Source organism: Eschrichtius robustus, chromosome 7, assembly GCF_028021215.1.
Source record: "Eschrichtius robustus isolate mEscRob2 chromosome 7, mEscRob2.pri, whole genome shotgun sequence".
In the NCBI taxonomy this organism is placed as follows: domain Eukaryota; kingdom Metazoa; phylum Chordata; class Mammalia; order Artiodactyla; family Eschrichtiidae; genus Eschrichtius; species Eschrichtius robustus.
This window is the reverse complement of record NC_090830.1, coordinates 2118607-2132113: the sequence shown is the minus strand read 5'-3', so window position 1 is coordinate 2132113 and position 13507 is coordinate 2118607. Positions and strand designations below refer to the sequence as shown.

General features: G+C 38.3%; 1 protein-coding gene across 2 annotated transcripts in view; it reads left to right on the top strand.

Moving 5' to 3' along the window:
• CABCOCO1 (ciliary associated calcium binding coiled-coil 1) overlaps positions 1-13507 on the top strand; it is a 125583-nt gene that overhangs the window by 33453 nt on the left and 78623 nt on the right. Inside the window, exons 5-6 of one of the 2 annotated variants that reach the window (XM_068547481.1) lie at positions 3150-3222; positions 4212-4687. In XM_068547481.1, the coding sequence (XP_068403582.1) occupies positions 3150-3222; positions 4212-4289 (151 nt within the window). In that variant the 3' untranslated portion in view covers positions 4290-4687. Of the gene's footprint in view, positions 1-3149; positions 3223-4211; positions 4688-13507 lie in introns of those variants that run through there. The other variant, XM_068547482.1, reaches the window with a different exon arrangement.

The following is a 13507-nucleotide window of genomic DNA, read 5'->3' as shown; positions in this document are numbered from 1 at the left end:
TAAGTGAAGAGGGGATGTCAGTGTCAGTCACCTTTTGACCCTAACCAGGGTAACTTCACACACCAAAAATACCTAGCCTTCTGCAAAAAAAAAAAAAAGTAATATTTGAAAGTTTAGTCAAATAAAGTAAATCAGAACTAGCTTTTATGCTGTTTAATCTTTATATTGTGATTTCAAAGAAATTACATGTTTTAAGTGTCTCTGTCACAGAAATTAAAATATCAGTTGGTAAGTAGGATATCTGGAATTGATTCTGAAGTTGTGTAAAGAGAAATGTGCTTTTCTGCAACACCTGTTCAGAATGTCTCATGTGTCCACAAATGCAAGTTTAATGTCAATTAAATCGTATAATACTTTTCATTTTAATGACTGCAAAGAAGTTTTCTAAATATGAAACTAGCTCAATTATCAAAAACAAGTATAACTATTTTTCAATTTAACCTGATAATTAAGCTTAATCAACCAGTGAAAGCCCTAGTCAGTTTTGGGAGTGTGCGTTTTGGAACATGACCTGTAGCACATGAAACTTAACTGACAATAAAATTGAAATTTCGGGGACTTCCCTGGCAGTCCAGTGGTTAAGACTCCATGCTTCCAATGCAGGGGGCATGGGTTAGATCCCTGGTCAAGGAACTAAGATCCCACATGCTGCGTGGCCCAAAAAAATTTTTTTTAAATAAATAAAGCTTAAAAAAATTGAAATTTCATTTGATTCTTTTAATAGAGTCTACACTGTATATTCCATGATGTGTCTGTGAATTGAAAAAACGAATACCAAAATTCCCCCCCAGCATTGCTATGAGTACTGAGTAATCTACGCAACATATACATAGCTATTTATTTATTTATTTATTTATTTATGCATGCATGCATGCATGCATGCATGCATGCACGGTGCGCGGGCCTCTCACTATCGCGGCCTCTCTTGTGGAGCACAGGCTCCAGACGCGCAGGCTCAGTAATTGTGGTTCACGGGCCTAGTTGCTCCGCGGCACGTGGGATCTTCCCAGACCAGGGCTCGAACCCGTGTGCCCTGCACTGGCAGGCAGACTCTCAACCACTGCGCCACCAGGGAAGCCCTATACATAGCTTTTTATTATAAGACGTCATTTAGACATGTATCTGGTTCAAGGACATTTCTGTCATTGTGTATTCTATGTATTCCCTGGAAATCAGGTGAAGGTAAAGTGCACAGGCATATGCTCAATATAAGAAAACACTGCCCCTCTTCACACAAGTGCACGTCCTGGCGTGGAGCCAGATTTCTTGACCATTTTCATTCTGAGTAGTCTCCCTTTGATTTAGGACCAAGACAAGATGTTTGACAAAAATAGCCTAGGGGCTTGAGTCAGCTGGGAGTCCAAAGGAAGAGGGAAAAAATACATTCCCATAACAGAAGTGTCACTTTGTTCCCATGTGAGGCCATTTAATAGCTCCCTGGTGAAGTGAGAGAACCCCAGCTGTTGGTGGGGACCAGAGCAAGGCAATGGTGGGATGACTTGACCTGCCCCTGAATAAGTGCCTCCCTTTGGTGGCCCCCCCTCCCCTTCTATGTCTCACTGTAGTCCTGGCCTTGCCCAACCCTGTATCTTTGGCCACTGCATCCAAGTCAAGCATTTTATTTTCATTGTAAGAAGTGAATTTCTTTTTTGCTATGGGATAATCTAATAACTGTATGCAATGAGGAGAATAACGTGGAAAGATTATGAAATTGCTGGAAGGAAGATTTATGAATTGACTTCGCTGTGTGACACTAGTTAACTGAGAAGAAGCCAAGCTATTTCCAAAATATTCTACAGTCTTTAGTTTTTCTACTCAAAGTCAGTTATTGATAATGTAATAGTTTTAACCTTGAAGCTTTCTCTAGGTAACCAATGTAAGGGAAGGAGAGTTTGAATTTATTTTGCTTCATTGGATCATCAAACTTCACTAATCTTGTTGTATTTTCTAGCCAACAAATCAAAGTAATGTCAAAAGCTAAGTTAGTTTTCTGTATGTTGATGACTAATTTGAATGTAGTCAAAAATAAAACAAAACAAAACAAACCATGACTGAGTCTGTACACCCATCACTTTTTAATGGATTGTGTTAGTAGTGAGATCAACTGTTAATATAACTCAGAGAGACCCAGCTGCCTGAGGATTTCTTCGTTGATTTCAAATGAATTGAGACTTTGATCCATTACAGCATTCAGGAGAAGCCATTATTATACATGCTCTGTAGCTACATTTTGCAAATGTTAATTTCTCAGTTATATTAAAATCAATTTTCTTAAATAGCAAAAGGCACCAGAGTGAAAGAGAAACCACTAAGACAGTTCTTTGTTCTTCGGCACTTTGCTGTATTATGAGTCTATTAATTTTCCCAACCAGCAGGAAGAGAATTAGAAAAATTCAAATATTATCACAAACAGGATATTAGAAGTCAACCCTTCAGTAAATTTTTAACTCTCAGTAACACATTGCTGATATCTTTAATCTTACTTGAACTATATATTTTTAAGCTCTTTTAGCTCTTTATAGTCTTTATACACTGACCATTTAGTCTTTCAGGTAGGAGCTAAAGAAATTATCTTGCTCAAATTCCTCTCTTTGATGTGTAATGGAATATTCTTCAAGAAAATCATTCATCTAAAAAGTATTTCAGTTAATGTTGCATCATTCTTCAGGTGTTATCAGAAATTACCTTAATCTTGAAACAGTTTGAGAACGTGAGAAGTAATTGATATGGAAGTAGCCTATAGAATTCAGTGCTATTCATATGAGAGGAAATTAACTCCAGTTTGGAGCAAAACATGAAAAAGAATGTGAAGTTTGGTGTTGTTTAGAGGCAGTGCAATATTTGGTTGTGAGCCAGGAAAAGTCAAGATGAAATCTACCCCACACCTATCCACTCATCACAGATTAGTTTACTGATATTAATTTAGGTACTGTGTTATATTGTCAGTGTCTCAAAAAAGTAAACCTTTAACTTTTTAGCATTTCTGGGCAACTTATTTTGGAGTAAAGGAGGTGGCTAACTTCATATTAGTGTTTAATGTCTTTAGCTTGGTCAATTCAAGCAACTTTCCTGTAATAAATATTCTTACATATTTGCTTTTTTTTCCTGAAATAAACTTATCAGCTTTCCACATTTATTTTGTATTTCAGCTTATTTCAACACTACAAGCTATATGAGTTTCTGTTCTTCTCTGCCAGGGAAGAAATTGTGATAGGAACTGAGGTAAGTGATTTATCTAGATGGAACCAATTAAGCTGAATCACTTAATGCATGCTGATCAGCATCTGGATCTTTAACAGCTTAAAGCAACTTCTTGTCAAGATTACTCGTGTTAATATAACCAACTAGTAGTTTGCAAAAAGAATAATTACATAGAGTGAGCTTTGGATTAAGAAAATAAGCTGTCTTTTGGCATTAAAAACATTGTTAATCATGTATACTTTATGTATTTACGGATTATTTGACAAAGCTCAGTTGGATAGAGTATGTACGTCTTCGTACAAATAAAATCAGGAAAAGTGAGATAAATTAACTTGGTTAAATCTCTTCTAATTTCACATTTATTTTCAGTGTACTCATTGTTTAAGGTCTAATTCAAATCCCACTTCCTCAATGAAGCAGACCTTCCTTAATTGCATCGCATCTCAAAGGAAGGGCTTAGACAAACTCTTTAATCACGTTCTATTATTTTATTCCAATTGATATCTTTCTGCTGAATACTGGCTACTCTTAGCACACCAATAAGCATGTAAATCTGTACCATGTTATATGGTTTTCTAATTGTTTCCTGTGGATTGATATAGTTAACATAATCCAACTGTAATTTCCTTGAAGGCAAGGATCACGTGCTATATTTCTACACAGCATATAGTATAATGCAGGACATAGTAACCCCTCTTAATACTACATAAGTGATTCAGTGACAGTGCATGTAATAGCAGTTCTACAAGAAATGGTCTACTTAAAGATACTTTTGAACAGCCTTACATATAATCACATATATGTATTTACTAGAAATGAATCCTGGGTAAGAGAACATCTTAAGGAGGCTAAAGATGCCATCAGAAGTGCTCCTTAGATTCTCAACTGCTTGAGGAGGCTGTATTGCCTAGAAATATAGGAGATGGGAATGGCCATGGTCAGACATAAAGTGAATAAGGGATGGGACTTCCGTGGTGGCGCAGTGGTTAAGAATCTGCCTGCCAATGCAGGGGACACGGGTTCAAGCCCTGGTCCGGGAAGATCCCTCATGCCGCGGAGCAACTAAGCCCGTTTGCCACAACTACTGAGACTGCACTCTAGAGCCCGCAAGCCACAACTACTGAAGCACGTGGGCCACAGCTACTGAAATCCACACACCTAGAGCCCATGCTCCACAACAAGAGAAGCCACCGCAATGAGAAGCCCGCACACTGCAACGAAGAGTACCCCCCACTCGCCGCAACGAGAGAAAGCCCGTGTGCAGCAACGAAGACCCAATGCAGCCAAAAATAAATAAATAAAAAATAAAATAAATTTATTTAAAAATAAATAAATAAATAAAGTGAATAAGGGGATATTTCCATTATCTTTATAATTTCCCTGATATTAAGAACCAGGTGGAATGTGCCAACTGTTCTGTCTTCCCTAGTATTGTTATTCTGCAGTTTATAAATTGCTTACTTCATTAAACACCTCAGTCACTGTGTCTCAGTCTCCACTTGGGTACTTATTCTAATGCTGGCCTTTTAAATGAGCTGAAGGAAAACAAGGAACCCTTTTTGCTTTTGACTTTCCTTAAAGTTGCTTCTTTGCAGTCTCCTCATACTATAGCTTAAATTAGGTGTCACTTGACAAACTTTCACTGACAACGTTTCCATTTCAGAATTACATCATACAGTGTAACAGCATTGCAGTAATTATCTGTTAGGAATACAATACTATCTCATCTATTCAGCAAAACTTTGGGAAAATGATAGTGGCTTCAATAGCAGCATATGCAGACATTTAGAATCATCAAGAAAAAAATTTCATAAAGAACTCCCTTTTCTCTTTGTTAATTACACAATCGTGCCTTTCTTCTCCATTGTAAGGTTATATTTAGGTGACATTTATGCTTATGGAAAGATAAAATGGAGAAAGCAGACAAGGATTGGCTCATTTATTTTCTATTGTCTTTTGTATTTTCCCCAAGCTGACCAGAACTATAAAAAAAAAGTCCTTAAGGAAGGATATTGGGTCTTAAAGAATTAGACCGTTCATAGAATTTTAAAGGATTAACCAAAGCAAGTGTTATACTACAACATTTTGTGGCATTTTAGAAGTGCCTGATAACCTTTGGTGCAAATACCGTTTTTTAAATTAACAACCTTTCATAGAGGAAGCAGAGGCCTGCCCCACTAATGTAATTATTCATACTGACCTCAGGGCTCTTGAACCAAACAAGGGCCATACAAAAGCCATATAAATGTTCCAAATTTAAATCTCAGGCAAGCATTCAAGGTAGATAACACTGACAAAATTTAGTGTCTTTCTTAGTTGTGGATAGATGATTATAAGAAAACATGTAAATTGCCTCTAAGAATAATGGCTAAATATTCTAATTACTAATAGAGAACATAAATAAATCATATTCATATTTTTCTTGGGTTTTAGTTTAAAGAAAATTGAATTTGTATTTTTGAATTTGACAATTGTTTCTAGCAATTTCTACTCACCTTTTTCAAGAAATTTCACGTTACACCTTAGAGGCATATTTTCGGTAAGTCATTATTCTTGACCTGAGATTTTTCATAATCTAGAAATCTAATAGGTATAGTTCTATAAGCAGCATGTGTTGTAGTTCATTCAGTGGTTCGCATATAATAGTGTTGTTGTTTGCAATATACATTGAAAAAGGCAGTAAACAACTAGAATGAGCTAGAATAATGACAGAATGGAGCAGAAAACGAAGGCAGCAGATACCTGTAGTTGTAGCCATCTTAGTGGATGAAGTACTATGTGACACTTATTTTATTTATAGAGATGAGGATTCCCTTTTAAGCACCCAAGCCAGGAGCTCTCCAAATCTATTGTTTTGACAATGCAATTAGACCACAGATCCACAGACTTAAGAACTGTAAGGGAACCAGAATCTCCTTAAGGAATATATTTTTTCTTTGGCCTTAAGGACCCACGCAGAAACCTGGAAACTGCTATGTCCTTCACTTTTGTTACCTGAAAACTAGAAGAAACAGTGAATACTTGCACACAAAGAACGCTATTGGATATTAGCAATGATGATGGCCAAAAAACTCATAGCAGATACCCTAAGTCATGGTTCTAACCAGGTATCTACTGCCAGGCATCTACTAAAATGAGATGATGCAGCTATAACAATTATATATTCATTATTCCACATGTTATCCAGTTCCTATTGTGCTCTAGGCCTGTGCTAAGTTCTAGGGGTACACAGTGACAAGCAATGATTCTTGTCCTCAAGGAGTTTATTGTCAAATGAGAGGAGAGAGATGATTACATAAATAATTACAATATAGGGTGGCTTCCAGTAATGAGTGAAATCTAAGAGGAAATCTAAAGGTTGTGAATGAGTTAGCCAGAAAGTGCATTTTATATTTTTGGTGCAAGTGAAAGGAATTCCACTCAAAATAATTAATAAAAAAGTGGGGGGGTATATTATTAGATCACTAATTGGTAAATGCAGGGGATGAAAGCTGGACTAAAGCCAACTGGATCTAAGTAGTCAACAGTGTTATTGAGTGTGTATGTAAATTCATGTGGGTGGGTGTATACATGCACGTGGTTCAGTCTCTCATCTCTCCTAGACTTTTTTCATTTCTTTTTTCTGAAGGGCCTTGTTCCCTTCTACTGCAGACAGGCTTCCTCCAGCTGGTGGTAGACATGAAAGAGGCAGCTCCAGTTTAGCAACTCCAAAAGAAAGAGACATTCTTCCTCCCAGTCTTATTGTCTGTGCTTGTGTCATGCATCCACTCTCAATTAGTCACTATGGCCAGAGGAGTGATGTTATTAGAAGACCCAAGTTGACTGTATTAAATGGGTGACAGAGGATGAATAGGTCCCCAGAAGCAGCAGGAAGAACTTTTGCAAAAGGGAATAGTGATTTTTTCAAAAGAGTGAACTAAGCACACATGTACAACTCCTCTTCCATCTAAAATCCCATAAAAGACCAAAATTTTCAAAATTCATAATGCTGTAGATAAGAGCTTTTATGACATCTAAAATTATAGATTACTGGTTAGATGAAACTACAGCCCCATATGTACTGAGAAGATGCTACAGAGTTAATGCTGCATTTATTTAGGCATCCTCAATTGATACAGAAATGGGAGAAAGCTTTAGGGGGAAAATAAAGCAAGTAGAGCAACTACACCATCTAGCCCGTTTACCTTCTGCTGCTTATGTAGAGCACTGGGACTCCATGGCATTTGCTCCAAAGCTAAAGAAACTATTGTGGACATTGATACCAAAGAGAAGGGCAGTTCTGAAGTGGCCACTGATGTTCAGAAGGGACCATGAATACACACTGAATATAAGCTACTGGCACACCTACGTACCATCATTCTTTACCCCTCCCCTACAGTCTCTAGAGGCAAGCTGTGGCAAACAAACATCAACAGACAAATGAACCAGGATCATCTAATGTAAAGATAAATCAACAAGCAGTTGAGGAAAATAAAATCATAAGAGAGGGCTTCCTTGGTGGCGCAGTGGTTGAGAATCCGCCAATGCAGGGGACACGGGTTCGATCCCTGGTCTGGGAAGATCCCACACCCCACAGAGCAACTAAGCCCATGCGCCACAACTACTGAGCCTGTGCTCTAGAGCCTGTGTGCCACAACTACTGAGCCCACATGCTGCAACTACTGAAACCACATGCCTAGAGCCTGTGCTCCACAACAAGGTAAGCCACCACAATGAGAAGCCTGCGCACCCCAACGAAGAGTAGCCCCCGCTCACCGCAGCTAGAGTAAAGCCAATGAGCAGCAATGAAGACCCAACACAGCCAAAAATAAATAAGTAAGTTTTTTAAAAAATAAATAAGTTTTAGGGGGATTGGAACCAAGATGGCAGAGTAGAAGGACGTGCTCTCACTCCCTCTTACGAGAGCACCAGGATTGCAACTAGCTGCTGGACAGTCATTGACAGGAGGACACTGGAACTCACCAAAAAAGATACCCCACGTCCAAGGACAAAGGAGAAGCCACAGTGAGACGGTAGGAGGGGTGCAATCACAGTAAAATCTAGTCCCATAACTGCTGGGTGGGTGACTCACAGACTGGAGAACACTTATACCACAGAAGTTCACCCACTGGAGGGAAGGTTCTGAGCCCCACATCAGACTTCCCAACCTGGGGGTCTAGCAATGGGAGGAGGAATTCCTAGAGAATCAGACTTTGAAGGCTATTGGGATTTAATTGCAGGACTTCGACAGAACTGGGGGAAAGAGACTCCACTCTTCGAGGGCACACATAAAGTGGTGTGCGCATCAGGACCCAGGGGAAGGAGCAGTGACCCCAGGGGAAACTGAACCAGACCTACCTGCTAGTGTTGGAGGGTCTCCTGCAGAGGCGGTGGGGCAGCTGTGGCTCACCATGGGGACAAGGACACTGGCAACAGAAGTTCTGGGAAGTACTCCTTGGTGTGAGCCCTCCCAGAGTCTGCCGTTAGCCCCACCAAAGAGCCCAGGTAGGCTCCAGTGTTGGGTTGCCTCAGGCCAAACAACCAACAGGGAGGGAACCCAGCCCCACCCATCAGCAGTCAAGCAGATTAAAGTTTTACTGAGCTCCGTTCACCAGAGCAACAGTCAGCTCTACACACCACCAGTCGCTCCCATCAGGAAACTAGCATAAGCCTTTTAGATAGCCTCATCCACCAGAGGGCAGACAGCAGAAGCAAGAAGAACTACAATCTTGCAGCCTGTGGAACAAAAACCACAGTCACAGAAAGATAGACAAGATGAAAAGGCAGAGGGCTATGTACCAGATGAAGGAACAAGATAAAACCCCAGAAAAACAGCTAAATGAAGTGGAGATAGGCAACCTTCAAGAAAAAGAATTCAAAGTAATGATAATGAAGATGATCCAGGACCTTGGGAAAAGAATGGAGGCAAAGATCGAGAAGATGCAAGAAATGTTTAACAAACACCTAGAAGAATGAAAGAACAAACAAACAGAGATGACCAATACAATAACTGAAATGAAAACTACACTAGAAGGAATCAATAGCAGAATAACTGAGGCAGAAGAACGGATAAGTGAACTGGAAGACAGAATGGTGGAATTCACTGCTGCGGAACAGACTAAAGAAAAAAGAATGAAAAGAAATGAAGACAGCCTAAGAGACCTCTGGGACAACATTAAATGCAACAACATTCACATTATAGGGGTCCCAGAAGGAGAGGAGAGAGAGAAAGGACCAGAGAAAATATTTGAAGAGATTATAGTTGAAAACTTCCCTAACATGCGAAAGGAAATAGCCACCCAAGTCCAGGAAGCGCAGAGAGTCCCATACAGAGTAAACCCAAGGAGAAACACGCCGAGACACATAGTAATCAAATTGGCAAAAATTAAAGACAAAGAAAAATTATTAAAAGCAACAAGGGAAAAATGACAAATAACATACAAGGGAACTCCCATAAGGTTAACAGCTGATTTCTCAGCAGAAACTCTACAAGCCAGAAGGGAGTGGCATGATATACTTAAAGTGATGAAAGGGAAGAACCTACAACCAAGATTACTCTACCCAGCAAGGATCTCATTCAGATTAGATGGAGAAATCAAAAGCTTTACAGACAAGCAAAAGCTAAGAGAATTCAGCACCACCAAACCAGCTCTACAACAAATGCTAAAGGAATTTCTCTAAGTGGGAAACACAAGGGAAGAAAATGACCTAGAAAAACAAACCCAAAACAATTAAGAGAATGGTAATAGGAACATACATATCAATAATTACCTTAAACGTGAATGGATTAAATGCTCCAACCAAAAGACACAGGCTTGCTGAATGGATACAAAAACAAGACCCATATATATGCTGTCTACAAGAGACCCACTTCAGACCTAGGGACACATTCAGACTGAAAGTGAGGGGATGGAAAAAGATATTCCATGCAAATGGAAATCAAATGAAAGCTGGAGTAGCAATCCACATATAAGATAAAATAGACTTTAAAATAAAGAATGTTACAAGAGACAAGGAAGGACACTACATAATGATCAGGGGATCAATCCAAGAAGAAGATATAACAATTATAAATATATATGCACCCAACATAGGAGCACCTCAATATATAAGGCAACTGCTAACAGCTATAAAAGAGGAAATCGACAGTAACACAATAATAGTGGAGAACTTTAACACCTCATTTACACCAATGGACAGATCATCCAAAATGAAAATAAGGAAACAGAAGCTTTAAATGACACAATAGACCAGATAGATTTATTGATATTTATAGGACATTCCATCCAAAAACAGCAGATTACACTTTCTTCTCAAGTGCGCACGGAACATTCTCCAGGATAGATCACATCTTGGGTCACAAATCAAGCCTCAGTAAATTTAAGAAAATTGAAATCATATCAAGCATCTTTTCTGACCACAACGCTATGAGATTAGAAATGAATTACAGGGAAAAAAACGTAAAAAACACAAACACATGGAGGCTAAACAATACGTTACTAAATAACCAAGAGATCACTGAAGAAACCAAAGAAGAAATCAAAATATACCTAGAGACAAATGACAATGAAAACACGACGATCCAAAACCTATGGGATGCAGCAAAAGCAGTTCTAAGAGGGAAGTTTGTAGCTATACAACCCTACCTCAAGAAACAAGAAAAATCTCAAATAAACAATCTAACCTTACACCTAAAGGAACTAGAGAAAGAAGAACAAACAAAACCCAAAGTTAGCAGAAGAAATCATAAAGATCAGAGCAGAACTAAATGAAATAGAAACTAAGAAAACAATAGCAAAGATCAATAAAACTAAAAGTTGGTTCTTTCAGAAGATAAACAAAATTGATCATTAGCCAGACTCATCAAGAAAAGAGAGAGAGGACTCAAATCAATAAAATTAGAAATGAAAAAGGAGAAGTTACAACAGACAACACAGAAATACAAAGCATCATAAGAGACTACTAGAAGTAACTGTATGCCAATAAAATGGACAACCTGGAAGAAATGGATAAATTCTTAGAAAGGTATAAGCTCCCAAGACTGAACCAGGAAGAAATAGAAAATATGAACAGACCAATCACAAGCAATGAAATTGAAACTGTGATTAAAAATCTTCCAACAAACAAAAGTCCAGGACCAGATGGCTTCACAGGTGAATTCTACCAAACATTTAGAGAAGAGCTAACACCCATCCTTCTCAAACTCTTCCAAAAAATTGCAGAGGAAGGAACACTCCCAAACTCATTTTATGAGGCCACCATCACCCTGATACCAAAACCAGACAAAGATACTACAAAAAAAGAAAATTACAGACGAATATCAGTGATGAATATAGATGCAAAAATCCTCAACAAAATACTAGCAAACAGAATCCAACAACACATTAAAAGGATCATACACCATGACCAAGTGGGATTTATCCCAGGGATGCAAGGATTCTTCAATGTACGCAAATCAATCAATGTGATACACCATATTAACAAATTGAAGAATAAAAACCATATGATCATCTCAATAGATGCAGAAAAACCTTCTGACAAAATTCAACACCCATTTCTGATAAAAACTCTCCAGAAAGTGGGCATAGAGGGAACCTACCTCAACATAATAAAGGCCATATACGACAAACCCACAGCAAACATCATTCTCAACAGTGAAAAATTGAAAGCATTTCCTCTAAGATCGGGAACAAGACAAGGATGTCCACTCTCGCCACTGTTATTCAACATAGTTTTGGAAGTCCTAGCCACAGCAATCAGAGAAGAAAAAGAAATAAAAGGACTACAAATTGGAAAAGAAGAAGTAAAACTGTCACTGTTTGCAGATGACATGATACTATACATAGAGAATCCTACAGATGCCACCAGAAAACTGCTAGAGCTAATCAATGAATTTGGTAAAGTTGCAGGATACAAAATTAATGCACAGAAATCTCTTGAATTCCTATACACTAATGATGAAAAATCTGAAAGAGAAATTAAGGAAACACTCCCATTTACCATTGCAACAAAAAGAATAAAATACCTAGGAATAAAGCTACCTAGGGAGACAAAAGACCTGTATGCAGAAAAGTATAAGACACTGATGAAAGAAATTAAAGATGATACCAACAGATGGAGAGATATACCATGTTCTTGGATTGGAAGAATCAATATTGTGAAAATGACTATACTGCCCAAAGCAATCTACAGATTCAATGCAATCCCTATCAAATTACCAATGGCCTTTTTTACGGGACTAGAACAAAATATCTTAAAATTTGTGTGGAAACACAGAAGACCCTGAATAGCCAAAGCAGTCTTGAGGGAAAAAAACGGAGCTGGAGCAATCAGACTCCCTGACTTCAGACTATACTATAAAACTACGGTAATCAAGACAATATGGTACTGGCACAAAAACAGAAACATAGATCAATGGAACAAGATAGAAAGCCCAGAGATAAACCCACGCACCTATGGTCAACTAATCTATGACAAAGGAGGCAAGGATATCCAATGGAGAAAAGACAGTCTCTTCAATAAGTGGTGCTGGGAAAACTGGACAGCTACATGTAAAAGAATGAAATTAGAGCACTCCCTAACACCATACACAAAAATAAACTCAAAATGGATTAGAGACCTAAATGCAAGACCGGACACTATAAAACTCTTAGAGGAAAACATAGGAAGAACACTCTTTGACATCAATCACAGCAAGATCTTTTTTGATCCACCTCCTAGAGTAATGGAAATAAAAACAAAAATAAACAAATGGGACCTAATGAAACTTCAAAGCTTTTGCACAGCAAAGGAAACCATAAACAAGACGAAAAGACAACCCTCAGAATGGGAGAAAATATTTGCAAACGAATCAACAGACAAAGAATTAATCTCCAGAATATATAAACAGCTCATGCAGCTCAATATTAAAAAAACAAACACCCCAATCCAAAAATGGGCAGAAGACCTAAATAGACATTTCTCCAAAGAAGACATACAGATGGCCACGAAGCACATGAAAAGCTGCTCAACATCACTAATTATTAGAGAAATGCAAATGAACACTACAATGAGGTATCACCTCACACCAGTTAGAATGGGCATCATCAGAAAATCTACAAACAACAAATGCTGGAGAGGGTGTGGAGAAAAGGGAACCCTCTTGCACTGTTGGTGGGAATGTAAGTTGATACAGCCACCATGGAGAACAGTATGGAGGTTCCTTAAAAAACTAAAAATAGAATTACCATATGATCCAGCAATCCCACTACTGGGCATATACCCAGAGAAAACCAAATTCAGAAAGACACATGCACCCCAATGTTCATTGCAGCACTATTTACAATAG